Here is a 24,093-nt window from a genome sequence, read left to right on the forward strand (position 1 = left end):
AGCCACAAGAAGGTGGAAGGAGAGAACTGACTCCAGAGGCTTGCTGTGACACGAGTACCCACATATCTATGTCATGCACACACACAAAGAATCCCACTTCCCTGTCCCTGAGCATAAATCCTAGGAAAAGAGATTGGGAAAAACTTGGCATACTCTCAAGGCCTCTTAGAAATCTCATTTGCATAGTGCCATGACAGAGGGGCGGGGTCAACTGATTTAGCTCCGGGCTACTCTGACGCTGGTATGACCAATACATTTCAGTTGTTGCCTGAGACACAGCTACAGGCCAGGTGGCTGACAAGAGGGGCCTTGCTCTCTAGTAGTTCATGGGGAAGAGAGTTGCAGACTGTAGTCTAAATGTGGGAATGTGTTCTCAAGCCAGAGTGAAATGCATCAGGGAACTGGTCTCTTCCTCAAGAGGCTGAGATGGGCCCACTTCCCAGAGTGCCTGATACCCAAGAGGCAGGTACAAGGAGACCCTAAATACTCAACACAGGGTTTCTAGTTTTGATCAAAGAAGAAAGGCTGTATACAAGGATAGAAAAGAATCTTTAAAAGCAAAGAGCTCTAAGCTAGTAGATCGAGAAACTCAGAAACAGATTTTTTTTCATACCCCAATAGTTTCAGCAAATTTAGCAGCTCTCATGCTTGTTAAACAGTCCTGAGGAAAACCTAGGCTCTGGAGGGATTACTTACGGGGATGGAGGTGCAAGACCCAGCTTCTGCACAGTAAGGAAGCCCTTACTGTGACATAGTAAATCACAGCCTCCCTGGCTCTCATCTGTAAGCTAGGATAAGACTAGGACTTCCGAGGCTGGAGAGACAGCGTGGCAGTTAAGAGCACTGCCTGCTCTTCTATAGGACCAGGGTTCAATTCCCAGCACCCACAAGGCAGCTCACCATTGTCTGTAACTCCAACTCCAAGAGTGACACCATCTCAGCGATGCACATGCACATGCAGGTAGTAGTAGTAATAGTAGTAGTAGTAGTAGTAGTAGTAGTAGTAGTAGTAGTAGTAAATTTTTGGTGGTGATTAAATGAGATAAGGGATTTTAAGCGTGCCTGGCAAAGCATAGGCCCCCAGCAAAGAGCCTGTGCCCATTAGCTACTGTGGTCAGCATGAAGAAAGCAGGTGTATTTTTTTTTAAAGATGTCAAAGCTGATGAGTAGAAGGATTCCACAGACTCTAATTCTAGGTCCGTATGAATGAGTGACATCATTTATTTTCAGTTTAGAGAACAAGTTACTGTCAGCCACCTCTCCCCCAAATCCACCTGAACAAAGACCTGGGGTGAATTTTCAGACACATAAATGCTACTTAATCTACTCTTAAATTTAGCAAGTGAGATGGCTCAGTGGGTAAAACAAAGACCCAGGAAGAAGAGAGCCAATTCTTGTAGGATGCCCTCTGATCGCCACATGTTTCCCATGGCACATGCACACATGCATATACACATAAATAAATGTAAAAGGAAAATTGAGTTTGTCAGTCACTTCTGGTCCTGTTGGATTATTAACAAACACTGTGTCTGGCACAGAGTGTATGAATGCTGTGTTCTTGTGGAGACCTACCTGGTCCTTCTCCCAAGGCAGCACTGGCAGGCACTTGAGAGTAGCCACCCAGGCCTTCCCATTCCTCTGAGTCACCCCAGGCTTCCCAGAGTGGCACTGGCTTCAAGCTTTCCATATGCAACATGGGCCATCCTCCTTGGGAACATATGTTGTGCCATACCATCTGGCCTGTGAACATCTCTCCAGTGGCCCTGATATAAAAACCTGCCAGTTTGGCAACTTGAAGAGCCCAAAGTCCCTTTGGTCTCTTTCTTGGACTGAGTGTTTTTCAACATCAATGGATGCAATTAAGAAATAAACCAAGCATATGAATTCGGGGCTGTATTGTGAGCATACAGGGACCTTTACCAATCCCAGGCTCCCAGCCAGTGGAACAGTAAGCAAGGGAGCTGGCGCAGCCACTTATGGCCAGGCCCAGCATCACACGGGCTCACAGCTCAAGCTCCACCAGTACAGGATGTTGCTCACAATTCCGTAAACCCAAAGCCTAGCTGAGGGGGATGTGAGCAGCCTCCAGGTGGAAATGCTTTTGCCCAATGGTTCCACCAATGAGGAGAATTCCAGAGCTGCCCAGATCCAGGCTCTCGGTCTTTGTGTCGCATCTTTGAACATAATATTTCAATATTTCCAGAAGCTGTGTTGAGAGAAGCCAAATTCAAGCTCCAGAGGGCTGAAACTAGAAGATAAATTTGAAAGTATAAATGGTTACGTGCAGACAAACAAAGACTAAGCAGCTAAAGGGAAGAATGGACGCCCCAGTTTCATTTCTGCTGCTGTGATAACGTAGCATGACAAGAAGCAGCTTAGAGGAGAAATGTTTTATTTTATCTCCCGACTCGGGATTACACTCTCTTCTTGGGGAGACAGCACAGTGCAGGAGTTAAGACAGCGGCACAGACCACATCCACATCAAGAGCAGAGAGAATGAATGCCTGCGTGCTTAGTGCTTACCTAGCCACGTCTCCTCTCCTTTCGGCAGTGGTTCTAAAGTCTTTCGTTGTCTAAAATTGCTAAGAAAAGTTAGTTTCATATCTACGTTACTGTTAGTTGTGGAACATGAGAATCCTTGCGGGTTAGAAAACAGAACTAAAGGAGAAACCCTCTGCCGGTGTAGGAAATAAGGCTTGCCCTACCTTAATAGCCAATTAGCTTTAACAATTAAACAGAGACCTTGATGAATGACCTTGCTAATTGCTCCTCCTTAGTGTACACATTAATACAAGCAGAATGCTCAAAATCTGCAGGGACGTTGGCTCTCTGAGGTCACCATGCTATACCATTGTACATCTAAAGCTAAGACAGATACAAACTCTGCCCTCAGGAGACCAGAATTTGATACAAAACTGTGTGAACAGAGCAGAGATCTGGGAAGTTGTTCCGGGCTCTGGACAACTCCATTTTGATGGCTAATCCTGGATGTCAACTGGACACACTTGGGGAAGAGAAAACCCCAACTGAAGAATTATCTCTATCAGATTGTCCTGTGGCTATGTCTGTGGGGGCATTTTCTTGAATAATGATTGATGTAGGAGGGTGCAGTCAACTGTAGGTGGTGCCATCCCTAGGCAGGTGGGTTTGACCTGTATAAGAAAGGTAACTGAACACGCCACGAGAAGTGAGCAAGTAAGCAACATTCTTTCATGTTCTGTGCTTCAGTTCCTGCCTTCTGGTTCCTGCCCTGAGTTCCCTCAATGATGAACTATTAACTGGACATCTAAGATAAACCCTTTCCTGCCTAAACTGGTGTTGGTAATGGTACACAGCAACCGAAAGATAATATACATCCATTGGCCGATAGATTATCATTAAGAGGTCTGGGCATGTAGCTCAGTTTGTAGAGAGCTTGCCTGGCATCCATGAGGCTCTGGGTTTGATCTCCAGCACTGCACAAACCGAGTGCAGGGGAGCACACCCGTGAGGCCAGCACTAGGAAGATCAGAAATTCAAAATCATTCTTAGCTACGTAATGAGTTTAAGGCCAGCCTAGATGACACGGAAAAAGAAAAACGCTACCAATAAGAAATATTGTCAAGTGCCTAGAGGACTGGGAATGATATGGTGTCTTTCCAGAATGTTTCCAAAGCAGGAGGAAATGTTCAAAATGCACAGAAGTGGGACCAGATAGAGATCTCAATGATTAAAGGGCTTGCTGTCAAGCCTGCTGACCTGAGTTCAAACCACAGGGCTCACATGGTGGAAGGAGAGGACTGATCCCTGTGTTGGTTTGTATAAGCCTGGCCCAGGGAGTGGCACTATTAGGAGGTATGGTCCCGTTGGAGTAGGTGTGTCACTGTGGGAGTGGGCTTTAAGACCCCTGTCCTAGCCGTGTGGAACCCAGTCTCCTCCTAGCTGCCTTCAGAACAAGAGGTGGAACTCTCAGCTCTGCAGCCCCATGTCTGCCTAGACTCTGCCATGCTCCTGCCTTGTATTACGTCCTTATAGGCGTTGCCTTGGTCATGGTGTCTGTTCATGGCAGCAAAATCTTAACTAAGACAACTCCCTCAAGCTGTTCTCTCTGCTCCACATGAACACCATGACACAGGGTACATCTACACTCACACATGCACACCATACATCACACATACATAATGTAAAAAACCAACCAGAAGTCAGCATTAATCTCTGACAAGGAGTTAGCACAGTCTTCCAGTGGCCCAGCCAGTTATTTCAAAAATTTTGCTCAGTTCCTGAGGGCCAGATCTTCCACTAAGCCTCTTCTACACCCCAGAGGCTGCTATAATGGCTGGCCCTCCGAATGCATCAGAACTCTGTCTCCCTCACCAGCTGTTTCTCACTCAATGCCTTGCTACATGCTTCCCTTATTACCTATGAAAAGTGACACATACTAAGGCCACATGTCCAAGCCACAGATGTAGGACTACAGGGCTCTCAGGGCAATCCCTCCATTCTGTCTCTCCCATTTACAAATGAGACTAAAGAGTTGTTAACTGAGATTCCCATCCCACCACCGTGGCAGTAGTTAATACAGACATAAAGAAGGTAGAAAATGTAAGAGACACCCAAAGAGGCCACGTACCTCAGACGCAACAGGTTCCAAGAGAGGAAGTAGCAGGGATGACAGTCAAAGAGTGCTTGGGGTCATCTCTAGGAGTAACCATTGGCTCAGTTATTTGCACAGGGGAAATGGGAGCCACTGAAAAGACTATATGTCAACTTCAGCTTTGGTAGAGAGCAACTTAGACAGAGCAAAACTCACTAATTGTGTACAGTTTGAGAAGACTTTATCAATGCCTACAGCTCAGTAACGACCACAGTCAATAGAAGCTGTCTGCCACCTCGGAACACTTCCCTGCACCCTTGTGCAGCCACACCACCCCCCTACCACTGTCTTCGCTCCGAGCTTTGAGAACCACTGATCTGATTTCTGTTCTCTGTCCTAGAGTGTCATATGAATGGAATCATTACACACCTGACCCTCCGTATCTGTCTCCTGTTTTACATAGACCAGTGCTGAGGGACCTGTCTAAGCTTTCATGCTTCAACAGTTCATTCTTTTTTATGGCTAAGGGGCACTCTACTGTGTGGATGACCTGAGCTTGCCTAATGGCTAAGATTTCACCATTACACTGTCAACTTGACACAACATAGAATCACACAGGAAGACAGTCCCCAGGAGGGATCCTGGAGTTTATTACACACTGCCAGAAACGTCAAGGAAGACCATGGTACAACAAGGTGGAAGGAGAGAAATGACTTCTGAAAAGTTGGCCTCTGACCTCCACACATGCACCATGACATGAACACACCCACGTTCCCACAGATTCACACACACAATAAATCAGTTAATTTTTTAAAGATTTATTTATTCATTTATTTTGTATCTGAGTACACTGTCGCTGTCTTCAGACACACCAGAAGCAGGTATCAGATCTCATTACAGATGGTTGTGAGCCACCATGTGGTTGCTGGGAATTGAACTCAGGACCTCTGGAAGAGCAGTCAGAGCTCTTAACCCCTGAGCCGTCTCTCCAGCCCCAATTAATTTTTTAAAAAGATCTGTCACCTCCCTTGTGCTAACTGAACAAAGTGTGACTGCTCTGGGTCTCTGCTTCCCAACCCACAGATTGGGATCCTTCAAGCACCAATCCAGGACTCCTGATGAAGATTAAATAAGTAATCATAAAGTAATTAAGACAGCACCAGGCATACAGCCTTGTGTCCAGGAGAGAAGTTCAGTTCAGGAACACGGCCATAAGAAAGACAAAAAAATGAGGGCACTGTCAACGTGCTGAGCTCAATCTGTCTTTCTTACTTTTTTTAATGATTAATTTTATTTTATGTGCATTGGTGTTTTACCTGCATGTACGTCTGTGTGAGAGTGTCCCTGCAACTGGAGTTATAGGCAGTTGTGAGCTGCCATGTGGGTTCTTGGAATTGAACCCGCGTCCTCTGGAAGAGCAGCCAGTGCTCTTAAGTGCTGAGCCATCTGTCCTGCTCCTCAATTTGCCACTCTTAGTGAACGATTTCCAGGTTCCTTCATTAGGTTCTCTGAATTTGCAGACATTGTGAGCACCAGCCTTCTGGGGAGGCCAACAGCAGCTGGCTCTCTCTGCATGCAAAGGGCCCGGAAGGTTCCAAGGGGCTCTCTAGCTTTCAGTCTACTTTCTTGCTTTATCCCATTTAAATCCACACTCCCCGTTGAAGGAAATAAACCAACACAGTAAAGCTTGCTGATAGCCACTCCATCTGTATTATGGCACACAATGATGGCTCCATGTTAAAGGTTTGATATATAGGTCTATTTTTTTATTGCCAGCCCCTGCCCCTGAAGAAAGTATTAAAATTTCCAGATGAGTAACCAAACAATAAATAGATGAGATGGTTGCTGTGAATATCTGATTTTTTTTGCATAGTAATGAGATATTGCTGGATAATGCTCTCTGCCATCCCCAGTTTGTCTAAATTATCATTTTGATTGGTCAAATGCATAAGAAAGATACACCAATAAAGTCATGTCAAGTGCACCATTGTAAATTGATATAGAAAGGAGATTTCCTTGGGTCTGAGGTTGAGGTGGGGGCAGGGAGACCCCAATGGTGTTTCCCCATGGCCACCGTGTGTGCGTGTGTGCGTGCCTGTACGTGTGTGTGTATGTGTCTGTGCATGCGTGTGTGTGTCTATGTGTGTGTATGTGTCTGTGCGTGCGCGTGTGTGTACGTGAGTGTCTGTGCGTGCGTGTGTGTGTGTGTGTGTGTGTGTGTGTGTGTGCGTGTGTGCATGTGTGTGTGTGAGATACAGCTTGTACATGCATGAAGAAGCCAGCAGAGGATGTAAGGGTCTCTGCTCTCACTCTTCACATCATTCCCTTGAGACAGGATCTCTCGCTGAACCTGGAGTTAGGCTAGTGGCCAATAAGCCCCAGCATCCTCCCCTCTCTGCCAACCAAATGTATGGCATTGCCGGTACATGCAAGCCATGGGAAGCTTTTTACACGGATGTTGGCCATTTAAACTAACGACCTCATACTGTTACAGCAAGCATGCTTATCCGCTGAGCCATCTTCCCAGCCTGGTCCTTTAGTAACTTTAGGTGAACTTTTTTCTTTCTGTTAAACATGTTTGTATTTATTTTTTGTGTGTGTTTGTGTGCAAATGTACAAGCAACAGGACCCCTGTGGAGGTCAGAGAACCATTCCAGGAGTCAACTCCCTCCTTCTACAATGCAAGGTCCAGGGATGGATCTCGGGTCATCCGGCTCTGTGGCAAGCCCCGTATCTGTCTTTACTAGCTTGACAGCCCAAGATGAATAATTTCTTCAGCCAAATCTCAACAAAAGGCACCTGACATTCTAGCTTCTCTGGACTATGTGCATAAACATGAGGAGATCCTACCTTCTGCGGCCTTGAGTATTGTTTTGGGAATTGAAGATAAGACCCTGGTTAGGAACAGAAGGGCTGTTCCAAGGCACCGAGCTTTGTTTTGTGAGGACACTTTCCCCTTGGCTTCCCATCCCCACACTGTGCAGCTGGCTCTTGGTCTAGTGTTTGAATCAGAAAGACCAATTATTAGGAACCAGGATGTCAGCAAATCCAAACAGCCTATTTCCACTTTAAAAAAAAAAAAAAAAAAAGGAGAAGAAGAACTCTACAAGTTCCAAATTAGGATGGTTTCTAAAAATCGCCTGAAGGTGTGGGACCTGCGACTCCTTCTCTTCTTGGTTGGTTATGTAACACTTGGTTTACTGTTTGGGATTCAGCCTGGATTTTGTTTGAATGCTTTTTTATTTTCTTTTGCTCTGCTGTGATTGAAGTATCCCAGGGCCCTGCCTGTGAACTCCTTGCAGTAAGTGCTGAATATTGGAAAACTGTGCTCTGCAGACCTTATACAAAGCAGGTCCTCAGAGAGCAAGCCTTGGAGAGTCTGGGATGATAAAAGGTTAATGACACACTTTGGAAAGTTTCAGTGTAATAACCAAGTTTAGAACAGTGTCATGTTTTTTTTTTTTTTTTTTTTTTATAACAAGTGAAGGGCCCTGCTGTGGTGACACATGTCTTTAATCCCAGCACTCGGAAAGCAGAGGCAGGCAGATCTCCGAGTTTGAGGCCAGCTTGGTCTGCAGAGTGAGTTCCAGGCCAGTCATGGCTACACAGAGAAACCTTGTCTCGGAAAACAAACAAAACAAAACCTACAGATGTAGGGCAGGCTGAGGCTGTGGCTCAGTGGGTAGAGCACTTTTCCAGCATGGAGGGAGCCCTGGGTTCTGTCTCCAATGTGGCATAAAGCAGGCATGGAGTCACACATCTGTAATCCTAGCGCTTGTGTGTCGGAGACAGGAGGATCAGAATTCAGTATCATCCTAGCTGTAGGTTAGTTTGAGGACAGCCTCAAATATGTGAGACACTTTCTGAAAAACTAAATAAATAGGTGTAGAAAGATGGGTCTATGGCTAAGAGCATGTTACTCTTGCCAAGGCCAGAGTCTGACTCCCAGAATCAGGGCAGGACAGCCCATACCCACCTGCAGGAATCTGATGCCTCTGCTCTCCGTGGACTTCTGTACTCGTGTTCACATGCTCACACTTATGCTTACACTTGGGCACACAGGCATGCGTATAATAAAATAAAAAATTTAAAAAGCTAGTAAGCAATGACTCTCACTTGTCACACACCAACCATAGGATAAAAACCCCCATTGGCCATCTAGTCACGATGTACATCTCAGCAAGGGAGAAACCCTTAGGTCCATTTTGCAGGAGCCTAAAGCTTGTATATGTCTCCCTTCCTATAAGACTCCGAGCCTTTCGCTGAGCCCCCTGTCTTTGTCATTGTCATGTGGATGTTACAGTACCCTACCCTCATCTGCTGGATATCCTGCCCAATAACTTGGCACAGCTCTATGCCCCCTCCCCCACACATACCGACTTTTGTTTGTTCTAATACAGTATGTCTCACTATGTAGCCCAGGCTGACCTCAGATTCCTCATGATCCTCCTGCCCCAGCCTCCTGCAGGCCGAGATTACACGCATGCATCACTGTCTTAATTCTGGTTCCTGTTCCGGTGGTTAAATGTCCTGACAAAAAGCAGCTTGAGGAGAAAGCTTGAGGAGCTTACTTGGTTCACCGTTCCAGGCCCTAATCCATCACTGCCGAGCTGTGAAGAGGACTAGAGGTTGAAGCAACTACTTCAATCATCCATTTCTTTATGCACCTTTATTGCAAAGTCTTTGAATCAGTTACCCTTGAGCAAGTGTTTCATCCAGAAAGAGACGAGTTTCACCATACACCATATAGTAGCGCTTACTTGTTTTTAGGGCAGGGTCTCATGTAGCTCAGGTTGGCCTCAAAATCACGGTGTAGCCAAGTATGACCTTGAACTTCTGGTCCTCTTACCTCTACCTTTCAAGTGATTACAGTCATGTACCAGCATGCCTGGGTATTGAACCGAGGGGTTGGTACACCCTAGGCAAGGACACTACGAGCTAAACCACATTCCCAGCCCAGCAAAATTCTTCCTTGAAGTTCCAGATCAAGACTATTTTAGGCTGGGCTAAGCATGTGGTAGCTGTTGAAATTAACTCGGCTGCAGCAATAAATTGTCAATGAGCATATGCAGATGACATGCAAATGAGCAGAGGGCTAACTTTCGATAAAACTGTATTTATGAGCACTTGTATTTCATAGTTCTCATACTCCACAATTCTTTTAATTTTTAAAAATGCATTATTTTATGTTATATGTATGGAATTTTTTTGTCTGTATACATGTTTGTCTGGTGCCCCAAAAGGCTGGAAGAGGATGTATGATCGCCTGGAAATGGAGTTACCAACGGTTGTGAGCTGCTGTGTGGGTACCGGGAATTGAATCCTGGTCCTTTGGAAGAATGGCCAGTGCTCTTAACTGCTGGGCCATCTACCCAGTTGCCCCCTCTTCTTTTTTTTTTTTTTAAGTTTTTACAAATGTGAAAACCATCCTTAGCTTACGGAACTATAATTAGCTAATTCCTGTTTCTGCTCAGTGCTGCAAAACTGTGGGGCTTATGAAGGGAAGTTGAAACCGCCGTAGTGAGAGCCGACCGTTTTCGTAGCCCTCATTCTACTTGCACATGACTCCCATACGCTCAGCCACTTTTTAAGTGTCCTTCTCACGCTACATTTGAAAGCGGCAGAGAGCCCAAATGTCACTACTTGGCAGACTTCTGCCTCTCAAAGGTAAAGGATTGAAACCGAGCGCTGGAGCAATGGCTCTGCAGTTAGAACATGTGCTGCTCTTGCAGAGGCCCTTTTGGGTTTGAGTCCCAGCACCTACCTCGGCCAGCTTACAAACCCTGCTACTCCAGCTCCAGGGCATCTGAGGCCCTCTTCTGGCCCCTGAGGGCAACTGCATCCACATGCACATAGCCACTCTCAACCACACATACATGCTTTTTAAAAAAAATAAATAAAACAAACTTCTTTTTAAGAATTTAAACGGAAGAAACGTGCAACTAATTTTTGTTGCTGCTGTGGTTGTCTTTAACTTTTGTTGTTGTTGTTGCTGTTGCTGTTGTTGTGGTTGTGGTTGTGATTGTGGTTGTGGTTGTGGTTGTTTTTCGAGACTGTTTTTCTCTGTGTAACCTTGGCTCTCCTGGAACTCATTCTGTAGAGCACGTTGGCCTGAAACTCACAGAAATCGGCCTGCCTCTGCCACCTGAGTGCTGGGATCAAAACTGTGAGCCACCACCGCCCAGCTGCATCTGATTTTTGAGTTATGAGTAGACTTGGTTGAAATCAACTCCTCTTTCAGCGGCTGGTAGTACTCGGCAGGTTCAGACTGGGCGTTTTCCTCCCTTGGCCACTTGCTCTCCCTCAACTCTGTTTTCATCAACACCACCTCAGGACTTCTCAAGCAGGCTTGAAGTTTGGACAATTCCAGAGGAATCCTGCTTAGCAGAAGGGCCCTCCCTACCTTTGTGGCATGTAGATGAGACATGAACATTATGTGGCCAATGGATGACGGTCTCCTCAGCCACGGTGGTGATCCAAAGAAAAAGAAATCAGGCTTCTCCCCAGGGGCTTATTGGAATTACTGACACCTGCAACCTAAAAAGTCTTAAATGGATTGCAGCCTTGCCCGCCGCCCGCCGCCCGCCGCCCGTCCCCCTGTGCGTGTAAGGGAAAGGTAGTTCACTGCTTTCTCTTTTGAGTATATGATCTGTTTGAGAATAAAGTATGAACATTGAAACCAGGTTTAGAATGCCAACATTGGGAAAGGTTAGGAACATTAAGAGCTCCAGGCCAGCCTCAGCTACATAGTGATTTGTGGGCCAGCCTGAGCTACATGAGGCTCTGTCTCAAGGGTGATGATGGACGACAACAGCAACAATGAAAGGAAGGGAGGGACAGAGGGAGAGAGAGAGAGAGAGAGAAGGAGGGAGAGGAAAGAGAAAAGGAAAAGATGAAGAGGAAAAGAAAGTTGACAGTTGCCATGAGCATGCACAGAGAACATTTGGTTCTGTTGACGCCCCCTCCAGAGTTGAACAGGAGGAAGATCAGAATGAATGTTTGGAGTCACAACTCACAGCAAAGCTGCGGAAGGGAAGGAAGGCAGCGGGGTTGGCAGCTGCAGACAACAGGGAGTTTCTAGACTCTCAAGGCAATACCCTCCCATCTTTACCAGATAAGGTTGTAAGCTTGCTTCAGCTCTGGCGCCTGAGTAAAATGTGAGCAACTGCTTCCAGTCAGTTTCTTGTTGTATTAGACCATCTCTCTTGGAAAATCCAGTGGCCATTAATGCCACTTACTAATTTGGTGTCCCCAGGTGTCTTAGGGTTTCCACTGCTTTGAAGAGACACCATGACCAAGGCAACTCTTATAAAGGACAGCATTTAGTTGGGGCTGCCTTGCAGGTTCCGAGGTTCAGTCCATTATCATCAGGGCGGGAAGTGTGACAGCATCCAGGCAGGCATGGTGCAGGAGGAGCTCAGAGGTCTGCATCTTCATACAAAGGAAACCAGGAATAATCTGTCTCCAGGAAACTAGGAGGAGGGTCTCAAAGCCCATATCCACAAGGAGAGACTTCCTCCGACAAGGTCACACCCCCTAATAGTGCCACTCCCTAGGCCAAGCATAATCAAGCCACCAGAGCAAGCAGGGCTTCAGACAGAGGTGCCCTGTTCCTCCAAAGTCCTACCTTTAAAAAAATGGACATAAATAGTATCTACTACATGCTTATGGTTGAGATGAAAAATTAATATTTTAATGAATTTGGGTTATTATTTATCATGTATTAGTTGCTACATAAACACTTATTTAATTTTTGGAGTTGTTGCTATTGTTTTGAGGCAGGGTCACATGTAGTCCAAGCCAGCATTGAGACCATTCTGCAGCTCAAGATGACCTTGAACATCTAATCCTTCTGCCTGCCCCCCTCAAGTTCTGGGAGTCTAGGTGTGCACCACCATCCCAGGGGGGAACGTATTCAGTGTTGTGCAGATGCATTCGTGAGACGAGAAACAGAACATAGTGTCACATTGCAGAGGTCTGTGTCAGTAGCTCACGGGCACAAAGAAAACTGGAAGCACTTCCTTCATATGTTGCTATTTCATGGATGTGGGTGCCACCATTTCTTTGTAATAATTTTTCGAAAAAGATTTATGTTGGGGAGGGGGCCAAGGGGGGGTTCCAAGTGTCCTTGAAAGGACCAAAAATAGTTAAATTCCCCGGAGCTGGGCTTACAGGCATTTGTGAGCCTCGTGGTGAGGGTGCTGGGAACCTAAATAAAAATGTATTATACTAATTATGACTGTGGAAGATGCTGGAAGGAGAAATGAATTGTTTTAAATATGCATAGGAAAATGTAGGGAAAAAACCCACATTTCTATAATGTGGTGCATGCATTTTCCATTAAAAGCTAAATTTCCACATGAAATAGAACAAAGCCCCATTAGATATTTAAAAATCAATGTAAATCTCTTCCTAAAAGACATTACCTCTCATTGCAATGAAATATCAGGTAATTGCTATTATTTTTACATGATTTATGTCACAACTGCCCTGCCACCAAGACACTGTGGTGCTGGAGATTTGATCTAGGACCAAACACTAGGGAAAGACTCTACCACTGAGCTACACAATCCCAGCCGCAGGATTCGTCTATCATCTTTTTTTTTTCTTTTTTCTTTTTTTTTCGGAGCTGGGGACCGAACCCAGGGCCTTGCGCTTGCTAGGCAAGCTCTCTACCACTGAGCTAAATCCCCAACCTTGTCTATCATCTTAAGAGTTGTCCAATGTTTGGCTACGCATGCAGCAAGGAATAGTTAACATACTGTTAATCAAATTGCTCTTTATATTTATATTCAAAGTTAATAAATTTCTTTGTTTATTTTGCTCCTTATTACTGTATGTGTTTGTGCAGTCTTGTGCCACAGCACCAGTGTGGAGGTCAGAGAACAGGTCTGTGGAACCTGGCCTCTCTTACCTGCATTCGGAAGACGACCTTCTGATCTCAGTTTTGGTAGCAAGTTCTTGACTGCTGAACGATCTCAACGGCTTGATTTTTATTCTTAAACAAAGCATTCTCCTTTTCTTAAAGCTAACAGTATTGACATGACTTGAGCATACTTTTTATTCTGTCTTACAAAGCTACAGTAAAACGCTAACCCAAGTCTCAGTCACTACTCAGTCACTATTCACCAGCCCTGAAACAGAAAAAGAATGCACACACACACACACACACACACACACACACACACACACACACACACAGCTGAACTTCCAATCATCTGAACAGCCATAGTTTTTGAGTGGCTGTGGCAACAGTCATTCGTACACACTACCTGAACATCCTAGGGGTCAGAAAATATTATCCTTGCTCAATCTTCCCTCCTCTCTCTGTACCACGTCACAGCATACACACAAAAAAGAAGGTGCTAAGTAGTGTTTTCATCTCTACGCAGTCACTGAAATAGCTGACTCACTCTAAGTCAGTAAACAAGGGAGTGCTGGGTACCACTGTACCCTTTTTCTTCAACCTGAAACCATGTATAGAAACCTCGAGACAAAACCTTATTTTCTCTCCTTCCTTCTTTGATGGCTGACATGATATCAGAAATCTCTCGTAACATGAGAGTCAAAGCTTTCCACTGACTGTGTTATTAGTACTCACAGCCTTCTAGTCTATCACATATATGTAGACAAAGTGTGTTGGTATTCGCAAGCAAGCTGGACATCTGCATCTCCAGCCTCCTTCCTCAGACAGGTCTAGTGGGGACCTCAGATGCTTTTTTCCCTGTGGTGAGAAATTCTTGGCTATAATGTGTTGTGTGTGAGCTCGAGAGAATGCTTTAATTAATGCAAAACACTGTAGACACTACTTCATACATACTGACAGCTTTTTTCTAAGTGGCACAAAGTTATGAGCCTGTCTTGAACTTTTTTATTTCTCTGTATGATACCATGTGCAGCAAATATGTGTGTTGTGTTTCGTAAAGGAAAAGAGAGAAATGTGAAGTAGCAGAACTTGGAAACCGTCATTGCTGAAAACCGTCCTCTTTCTGTACTGTATTACGTCAGCCAGCTGAGCTACCGTGGTACACTCTGGGGACGAAATTAACTGAGTAAATAAAAATATACAGGCTACAGAGCATGCATTAAAATCGCGGTGTCTCCAAACGACAGATAAAGAATGCTTTTTATCTCCAGCTTAATCTGTTCTGATGAATGCTTGGAGAGCTCGTTCCCCCAAAAGCTTGCAACCGGTTTGACATCAGTTATTTGCAGATCCAAGAGAAGGGGGCTGTACCGAAGAAGAATCCTTTGTCCAAATATTCCCAATGATGTCCTGGTAGAAAAAAAAATCTCCCAAGAAAGATTTTGTTCAGACAGATCCGATTTTTTTTCACGGCAATTTCCTATGTTTATATTATTAGTATTGATGGCTTAGATTGCTTCTGGATATAAAACAACTAATAATTTCTTCAGCGCCGTTTTTGTACTGGTTAGTCAAAGCTGTTTCTCCTCCTAACCCTATGATCACCAGGCTTCAACCCCACCTCCCCACCCCCACATTAAATCAGCATAGTGTAAATACAAGCTTATAAGCTAAACTAGGAATATTGAGAAGAATGTGGGGAAAAAAATCATCAAAGAAAACCATGTCTTCTGTACCTTATGACATCAGCTAGCCCAGTCACCATGGTACACTCTGGGGAATAAATTAACAGAGTAAATTAAAACAGAGCATTCATTATCGGGACATAGCTGAAGAGATGTCTCGGTGGTAAGTGCTTGTTGCTCTTACAGAGGACCTGGGTTCGATTCTCAGCACCCACATGTGGCTCACGGCCACCCTTAACTCCCAGGTACTCGTGTGATACAAATTCATTCACAGAAAATGAATCTTTTTAAAAAAAAATCAGCACGCAACAGAAAATCCTCAAGACGAGATTTCGTAATTCAAGTTTGATCTTTTGTTGTCACACGGAGGAAGCCGGAGTCGCTCTCTCTTTTCCCAGTTGCATCTGCGGGAGGGGGAGATCTTAGAACTCGTTGGAAGCCTGGTACGATATTATGATAGGTAAAGTTCACCGAAGCAAAAATATCAGTGTTGGGAATCAGCCACAGAGCAGAAGTTCCCCTACAAGATTATTTCAGTAACCTTTCAGTATAACCCATCCCACGCTAGTGTCAGAATGAATCCTGACCTGGACGTTCTAAACAAGTAGCAAACACCCCTCCCAGTTTTAACATGGTATAGCTAATCATCACAGTGAGCAAATTGGGTAGCTAGCGGGGAGGGGGAGGTGGGCGAGAAAGGGGATAGAGGCAGAAGCTCAGCCCTAGCTTCAGCCATGAGCAGATATTCATTGAATAAAGAAAACTTGGTGGCCCACATGCGAGCCTCTGGTCTCTGAAAAACTGTTTGCGTAACCCAGCCTGGAGATGCGTGCGATGTGGTGTTTATATTGATATAGATTTGCTAAACCCAAACATGCTATCTCAGAGTGTTAATTGATAGCTAAGAATTCGTCCCCTGGGAATCCACATTGCCCTTCCCCTCACCCACTCTCTTCCCCTCCCCCAGTTTTTTTTTTTCCAGCAGCCCCAAGATGCCTGCTGCATCTCTACACTGCAGTGCAAACAGATCCCTGCAAAGGGAGAGGAAGATAAAATGAATTTAAATTCCAAAGGGGTTCCAGGCCCCGTTTCCTAGTCCCCAAGTCAGCAATGTATTTGTGAAAATTCAGCCTTTTTGTCTCTGAGTAAAAGGACCTAAGTCTACAGCGGTGGCCCAGTCTCGGTTGCTATTCTTTGCATTTTCTATTCGAGTGAATGAGAGTGAATGAAGTGGCCAGGACCCTTCATTTGATCTACTCAATTGCATAAAGTGACAGAATTCTAATATATTTGTTTAATGCTCTTCAATGGGCTTTCGCTTTTTTTTTTTTTTTGGCTTGCAAATGAAGCATCAGTGAGCAAAGTTTCATCCCCCTTTAACGCTGGGACATATTTCATAATTCAAGCCTTGGTTTGAAGTGATCTGGAGAGGAGTTTTGGACTCAAAAAGTGGAAAATAAAGAGACAGATGTGCAGTTATTGTAAATTCCTGGAGTGGGCTCTGAGGCTATTGTGCCCCCACGGCGGGAGGTCCTGGGGCTGTCCCTTTCACACTGTAATTGAAACATATTAATTAGATAATTTGTTGTTAGTTTAAACGAAACAAATGCATTCCCTTTGAGGCTTCACAGCCGGTGGGTTGGGCTGTTTTGGTGTTGTTTTTGTTTGGGTGTCTCTGCCCTTACTTGGCTTTTAGAAGAAAAAGATATTAATTGGCATTTATATTAAGAATTTAAGAAGGGCTCCTGCTTTATTCTGATTCTCCGCTGAATACCCCTGACAAAGGGAATTCCCATCTGTAAAACCCTCACCCAGCATCAGCCCTGCAGTCTTGCACTGCAGCTCCATTTGAGAAAGGTGATGCTAAACCTTCCTTAGGTCAGAGCTCCAGCAAGGACCCTTTCTTGCTCCCATCCTGTAACTTAACCCTCCAGAGCTCTGGACCAGAGTCCTGCTTGTAAGATACTTGGTATTCTTAACCACTGCAAAAAAAAAAAAAAAAAAAAGTTACTGGTGTAGTATTTAAATCACTGGGGACTATGTCTTAGGGTTCCTTCCAATCTTCAACTTCCCAAAGTCCCCCTGTCAGTGAAGAACAAGAAGTTTCTGCAGCTTTCCTCTTGAGAAAGTGTAAGAAAAATCAGTGTCTTGTGTAAGCAGGCAGAAAACAGGAAGAAAGCAGTTTAAAATATAGTCCAATACAAGACCTGGATGGACCTCAAAGAAACAAAATAGCTAGTTTTCAAATAGAAAATCGATGTGAGAAAACCAGTACTGCCTGGATTTGCAAAGTAGAAAAGAATATATCTTATCTTAGGATAGGACTTTGCATCCAGTTACCCCCCCCCACAGGGTGGGTGCTCTCCCCTCCAGTTCTGTTTTAAAGCTAAGGGTCTTGACTTTGGATGTAAGCCAAGTGACTATCTCCCAGGACAGAGAGGAGCACCCTCAAAGCCATCCCTTATGAAGTTCCTTGTTTGTGAGGCACTTCAGCTAAATCCACATAAGTTGCCAAGCGGGGGTAAGGGCAAGTGTGGACTTAGGTCAGGCGTGTGTCTGCTTGAGTAGTCTGTACACTTCTGGTCAAGGTCAAAATATCATCGAAGTTGTGTTCTCCACTTTCCTCATTCAGTTTTGTCTGAGAAGAAAAGAAATACATGCAACCAGAAAGAACTCCTAATGGCCAAGTTACTTCCTTCTTCTCAACACACCAGGACAAACTCCTCACCTAAAAACTGTGTTTTCAGATACTGAGTTCAGAATCTCTTGTTTTGCACATGGCACACACAAGGTCTGCTGCTCAGTGCCTCCACACAGAATGCAGTGTGCCCATGACCCTTACCTACTAGAACTGCCACTGGAGGCCAACCGTCTGTCAAACTAAGTCTACAGAACGCCAGAGGCCCATGTGAGCCCTGTCTGTACTGCACGCTCAGGCTCCAGTGTTAACAAATTAGGTGAGATCAGATTATTACGGACACTGTCTTAATTTTTAGTTTTCAGGCCACTAAAAATGTATTGAGCTTTTCCTTCCTTCCTTCCTTCCTTCCTTCCTTCCTTCCTTCCTTCCTTCCTTTTAAAGGTTTTTCTGGTTGAGAACTAAGTTTCTTAACCCAGGATGGCTAAGTTTTCCAGGCTTCCTCCAGCTGATCTTGTTGATATAATTGTGAATTAGATTTGATGAATGAGTTTAGTTGTCCGCTGTCTGACTGGCTTTAGAAACTTCATGCATTTTAATCAGCCCAGTGATTCACTTATTTTCCACTTGTGTGTGTGTGTGTGTGTGTGTGTGTGTGTCGTCTGTGTCTGTGTGTTCTATCCTTTTAAAAATAGGGTAGTCACGACAGGATTAATTATGCTTTGCATCAATCCTGAATATTTTTACAGGTAGCTTACTAATTACATGACAGTGACAAGTGCTAAGGGTCTCCTCATGGAGTACTTCACTGAGGTTTCCATGTGTCTTTAGGGGCTTTCTCTGTGTCTCACAAGGCCCCCCTTGTTTAATCATTTACACAGCAAAGTGTTAATCACCATTTAAGTTTCTCTTTGTGTTGTAACTTCTCCAGTTGAACACACATATCATCTGGAAATATTGTGACCTCCTTCAACCAAGTGCCAATTACACTTGAACCATAAATTCTTGGCAGGTTTTAATTCTTTGCCAAAAAAAAAAAAAAATCAAAAGAAAGCAAACACTTAGAGAAAGCCATTTAAAGATTTGGAAAGATGCATTTGCAGGCTGGAAAATAAATGCATCCTGTTACTTTTTACCTCCCCCACTCCCCAGAAACGGCTGAAAAAACATCAAGTCAGTGCAAAGTGAACAGGTTTTTTGACCTGTACAGTGAAAGAAAGACAATGCCAACAACCACAGTAATCTAAAGCAGTAAAGAAAGGATTCCTCCAAGTCAGAAGCTTCAAAATAAGGACTGCGTAAGCCACCCTGAGAGGGCTTGGGAAATTCCACACCAACCTTCTGTGAGTGTAAGTGCAAAGTCATAGAACGCACGCTTAGAGCAGACAAAACCACACAGGAAGTGGTGCAGTTGTGAGGTGCATTTCCTTCAGCGTCGCACCTGTGCCGGGGGTTTGCATCTGAAATACTGGCCTCGTCTCCCCCTGTGCACAAATGTCTTCCACGGTCCCCTTAGAGCCGACTCCTCCCACACCTGCAAGGGCAGAGGAGTTTTCCCTGTTCTCACAGCATGATCTGAAAGAGGGGAAACACCCGAGCCATGTGTTTGCAGAGACTGCTGCTAGGATCTTTGTCCCTTTGTAGCAAGTCCTCAAAAACACACAAAAACTTAGCGAAATGTGAATTTACATATTTTAATGAGAAAATATTATTTAGACTAGGTCATAATTTAATGTAGACACCTTTTAAAACTCTGTCTTAAAATGGGCATGCTGGGAACAAGGACATCAATATTTAAAATGCCATGCGTATTCTGTGCAGAGAGGAAGAAAAATAAAAGGGGAAATTATTTTTTTCCACGGCTTGGACAACACTACGATTTCTTTTTTTTTTTAAATTAAGCAGGTCACACCGGAGGAACAACCGTTGGGCTGTTCTTCGTTTGTTTGTTTTCTGTCAATTACCTAGAATGCTAAAAGGAACATACCAAACCAAAGTGCATCGTACACAGTGTAAATCATTCCTATTTACAACTCTTTGCAGCCCTTTAGCTTCGCGGAAAAGTTCTTCTAACAGAAGGATCTGTCCAGAGGAGTCTCGGCTGACCACCCCTTCACGTTCCCAACGGTTTATCTACATACTTCCCCACTTGCCCTTAGGTGTGTTCTCCATTTGGGCTTAGTTCACGTTTCTTTCTTTTCCTTTCTTTTTTTTCTTTTCCTTTCTTTTCTCTTTCATCAAAATAAATAGCTAAAAAGGTCTCTAACTAGTAAGAAAGTTAACATCCCGATTAACTTCCCCCATTCCCCCTACCTCCTTCCCACCCCCAAAGCTGGCCAGAAGAGTAAACATTCACATTACAACAGGTAATTGTAAAGAGGACTCTACCCCCTCGCCCCTAGCCAGGCAGATTCTCAAGTTCACTGTTTACATTTTTTTTAAACCGCGCGCTTTGTAAACAATAACGGTGACTTTTAGCTGTGTTTTGCTTGTGAGTAGGACAAGCATCCTCCGAAGTTTAGCAGCCTCTCTCCTCACTCCCAGCTAAGGGAGCCTCTGGCCGGAAACAAAACTCAGAAGGGGAAAAAAAATCTTTAGAAGCCGGGGAGGCAGGGCTGCAGCCGAGGAAAGCAGCGGTCCGCCCATCCCGGCCTGATGGGCGGAGGCGAATCTGGTGGATGATTAGTGGGTCCTGTGGCCACAGATTTTCAGGACCTAAGAAGATCCGGCCTTCACGTTGTGGCTGCAGCCTCGGCAGGCTTCTGCTCTCGGGCAGTGTCTCTGGTCTTGAAATTGTGCTGAGTCCAGAGCCCTGCCTATCCAAGCTCAGAAGATGCGTATTTTGTTTTGTTTTGTTTCTGTTTTCTCCGAGCAGGAGGGAGTCAGGGTGTTCTGCCTGTTGGATGAGAGTGCATTTCAGGGACCCTGGAGGGACCGCTTGGCTTGGGTTAGCCCCTGTTTTCTCTGCTGCCCTAGAGGGACGAAGACAACTTTCACACGCCTTCTGGCAAGTTTGTGGTTTGTCTTCTGGGTCCAAAATCAAAAGTTCTCCTAAGAGCGAGGACTGAAGAAGGTAGAATGGGCAAGTCCGGGTGGCGGTTTCAGGTCGCAGAGGGCTGGACCCGGAGCCGGGGAAGTGTTGAGAGGGATGGTGTGGATGAGACTAAGACGGAGCCCCAGCTTCTGTGGGTCAGTGCACGGCCACCGAGTGCAAGGCGGAGGCCGGGCTGGTGAGTGTCTCGCTAGGGGTGGCAGGGCTGCTTTGGCTAGTGGCTGTCTGCGAGGAGGTGGGGCTGAGAGAAGGCGGCGAGTTCGAGAGCAGGGTAGGAATGGGTGCCGGCAGCGCTGGCAGCGCGGGCACTGCGGCCGGAGTGGGCTTGATGGGCACTGGGATGGCGGGCAACGTCTGGCCTGCGGCGTGGCATAGCGGCTTCAGCGGCACTCCATAGGCGCTGTAGTCGCCACTGGCCATGGAGATTGGGGTGGCTGAGTCGATCATACCTGCGGAACCGTACACGTGGGGCCAGCCGGTGCCTAGAGAGCTGCCCATGGTAGTTAACTGGTTAGGGAGCGGGTAGGCAGCCGGAACCGGCTGCATGGCAGAGAAGGCCAGTCCCCCAGGCATCTTGTACTCCCTCGCGATGATATTCTCGATGGCAAAGGGATGCTTGAAGCCGGAGGGCTGCGCCACACCGCCCAGGTTGTACGCAGCGGCCGGCATCTGTGGCAGATGCGTGCCCGAGGCGGCCAGCGCGCTGAGCCGCAGCTTAGCCTGCTGCTGGAGGTACTGCGCGGCGTCCGCCGGCTTGCTGGGCGCCAGGTGGTCTGACTTGAGCACCTTGAAGCGCTTGCGGCGCCGCAGGAAGCTCCCGTTCTCGAACATGTCCCCGCAGCTGGGATGCAGCGCCCAGAAGCTGCCCTTGCCCGGCTGGTCTGGCCGCCGCGGGATCTTAATGAAGCAATCGTTGAAGGAGAGATTGTGGCGCAGGCTGTTCTGCCAGCGCTGCGTGTTCTCCCGGTAGTAGGGGAAGCGGTCCATGATGAACTTGTAGATTTCGCTGAGCGGCAGCATCTTCTCCGGAGAGCTCTGGATGGCCATGGCGGTCAGCGAGATGTAGGAGTAGGGCGGCTTCTGGTCGCTGTACGTGTTGCGGCCCGGCCGAGGCATCTTCTTGCTTGGCCACTTGCTCAGGGTCCGCAGGGCCCGGAGGACTGGTCGGATCTGAAAAGGGGGGAGGTGATGGAGAAGGGCAGCATAGGTGCAGAGACACCAACGAGAGCACTCAGGCCGAGACACAGATATAGGGGTGGGGAAGAGGGGATTCAGGTGCCAGCAACTTTGCGCACTAAACTGGATGGACCCAGCTAGTGAATGTGGAGAGGGAAAAGACCGTGAGCAGCAGAGAGGTTTGCAGGAAAGTAAGTAGGATCTGGATCAGGGGGGGACAGAGAGAAGAGATGCTCACCTTAAAGTTGTTCCAAGTTACTGGTCCGCATCCGGGATGGCGTGGCTGGTGGCCGAGTCCCTCCCTGCGCGCGATAGGAGCGCAGAGTCGGGGACCAGTGAGACTCGCTGCCAGCCCGGCTTGGACTCAGCCCGGTAGAGCTCCTCTCCGCGGGCTCCGCGGCGCTCCTGGGTCCTGCGTCCTGCTGGGAGGCCGAACTCAGCTGTGGAGTGCGGGTGGGGACAGTGGCAGACGCCGCCTCGGGGATCCAGAAGACGCTGCTGTGGCGTTCGTGGTTCCGCTGAGCTAGGTGGCTGCCTCCATGTCCACCCTCGAACCATCTGATAGTTTTAAGCGGTGACAGGAGCAGAAAAGACCCCTGTAGCGGCGCTTCATTAATGTGCCACTTCTTAGCTATCGTATGACAATCGCCTTGGGAGGAGGAGGAAAAGGAGGGGGAGCGGGGGCTACAGAGGGAGGGGACTGAGGGAGAGGAGAGAGAGCCTGGCCAGCGCCGGTTTCTTTCACACCTATTTACATGGACACCTTGGCCAATAGGAATCACTTCCAGCAGAAGACTAGGCGACCAGGAAGAGCCTCTGCCGCCCGCGGGGAGCGGGCAGCGCCCGCCGGTGTGCGCGTTGGGAAGGTATGAGCGGAGCGGCGCGTGGAGCCGAATGGCAGGCGACCACTCACTCTCTGAGCTATCTGCGGCGCCGGTGGTGTTTGACATGGAAATTGCTCGGCTGGGGTATTCTGTTTCCTCTGCATTGTGTCGGGTTTGTATTGTTAGCTAACTTATAGCATAGGCTTGCTCCTGAATTTACTTTAGTGGCCACTGCGCAGGGTTGATTAGATGGGTTGTTCGAATAGAAACATACCTCGTAATCCTGTCCTGCAAGAGGCAGGTAGAAATCTGACTTGGCCTCCCGGAGGCTTCAAAGCTGCACACTAGAATCTGTCGCTTTAAAAAGGTGGTAAGGTTAATAGACACTTATAGATAGAAATACTTGGACTGCTGGGTGGATAAGTCCGTTTTGAATGTAAACGTGTTAGGTAAGTTATTATTATTATTGTTACTATTGTTATTGGTTGTGAGCCTAGCCTTTAACGGCTGAGCCATCTCTCCAGGCCGAGGTAAGTTTTGTTTTGTATTTTTAAAGAAAAGAATGGATTAATGTAATAGGTTCTGCTTTAATAAGTCTTTTAGCAATTTTATGGGCACAAGGAGGTTCAGGGTACACTGAGGCAAGGCAGCATGTGGTCTGGGGAGGGCCTGAGTTTGTCCAATGTACTCTATTGCTTCCGGGTATCCTTTCTCCAGGTGCTCACGGAAGTCTGAGGATTTTTTGGGAAGTTAGCGGGTCAACATTTTGCAGCCCCCCCCATTTTACATGGGAATATTTTCTTTAGAGTTTAGAACGCCATGAAAAGACAAACAGCGCCTGCTGAGACCAGCGAGGTTTTTTTTTTTGGGGGGGGGGGAGGAACGTGGCTCTGGTATTGGGCCTGGTGAGAGTAGCGGGTTCCTTCGAGTTCAGATTTGCCTTGTGAGGATTAAATGAATCATTAGTATCATTATCATCATCTTCATCGTCGTCGTCATCATCATCATCAAACTGTTAGGAAATAAACCGCGACTCAACCCGTCTGCCTTCACGCAATGAGTTCTAGTCAGGAGCTCCACGCCTTTTTTCGACCCCCCCCGGGGGGGGCTTTGTGGTTAAAAGAAAAATGCCACTAGGTTAAATACTTGATACCTACAGCCTACACAGAACTTTAAACTCCGGAAATTTCTTTTTCCTCTTTCCTTTCTTCCTCCCCCTCCCCCATAGGAGCAGATTGATAGTTCTAGAGTGAACTTTGTTACACTTTGAGTGACAGCA

The 24,093-nt window shown here is 46.3% G+C and overlaps 1 protein-coding gene across 1 annotated transcript; it reads right to left on the reverse strand.

Moving 5' to 3' along the window:
* Positions 1-19,987: 19,987 nt before the first annotated feature.
* Foxb1 (forkhead box B1) lies at positions 19,988-22,608 on the reverse strand. The gene is given in 2 exon segments (NM_001013248.2): positions 19,988-21,984; positions 22,229-22,608. A coding segment is annotated over 1 exon segment (978 nt). The 5' UTR covers positions 21,931-21,984; positions 22,229-22,608; the 3' UTR covers positions 19,988-20,952.
* Positions 22,609-24,093: the final 1,485 nt, after the last annotated feature.

This window comes from Rattus norvegicus, chromosome 8 (genome assembly GCF_021556685.1).
Source record: "Rattus norvegicus strain SHRSP/BbbUtx chromosome 8, alternate assembly SHRSP_T2T, whole genome shotgun sequence".
NCBI lineage: Eukaryota > Metazoa > Chordata > Mammalia > Rodentia > Muridae > Rattus > Rattus norvegicus.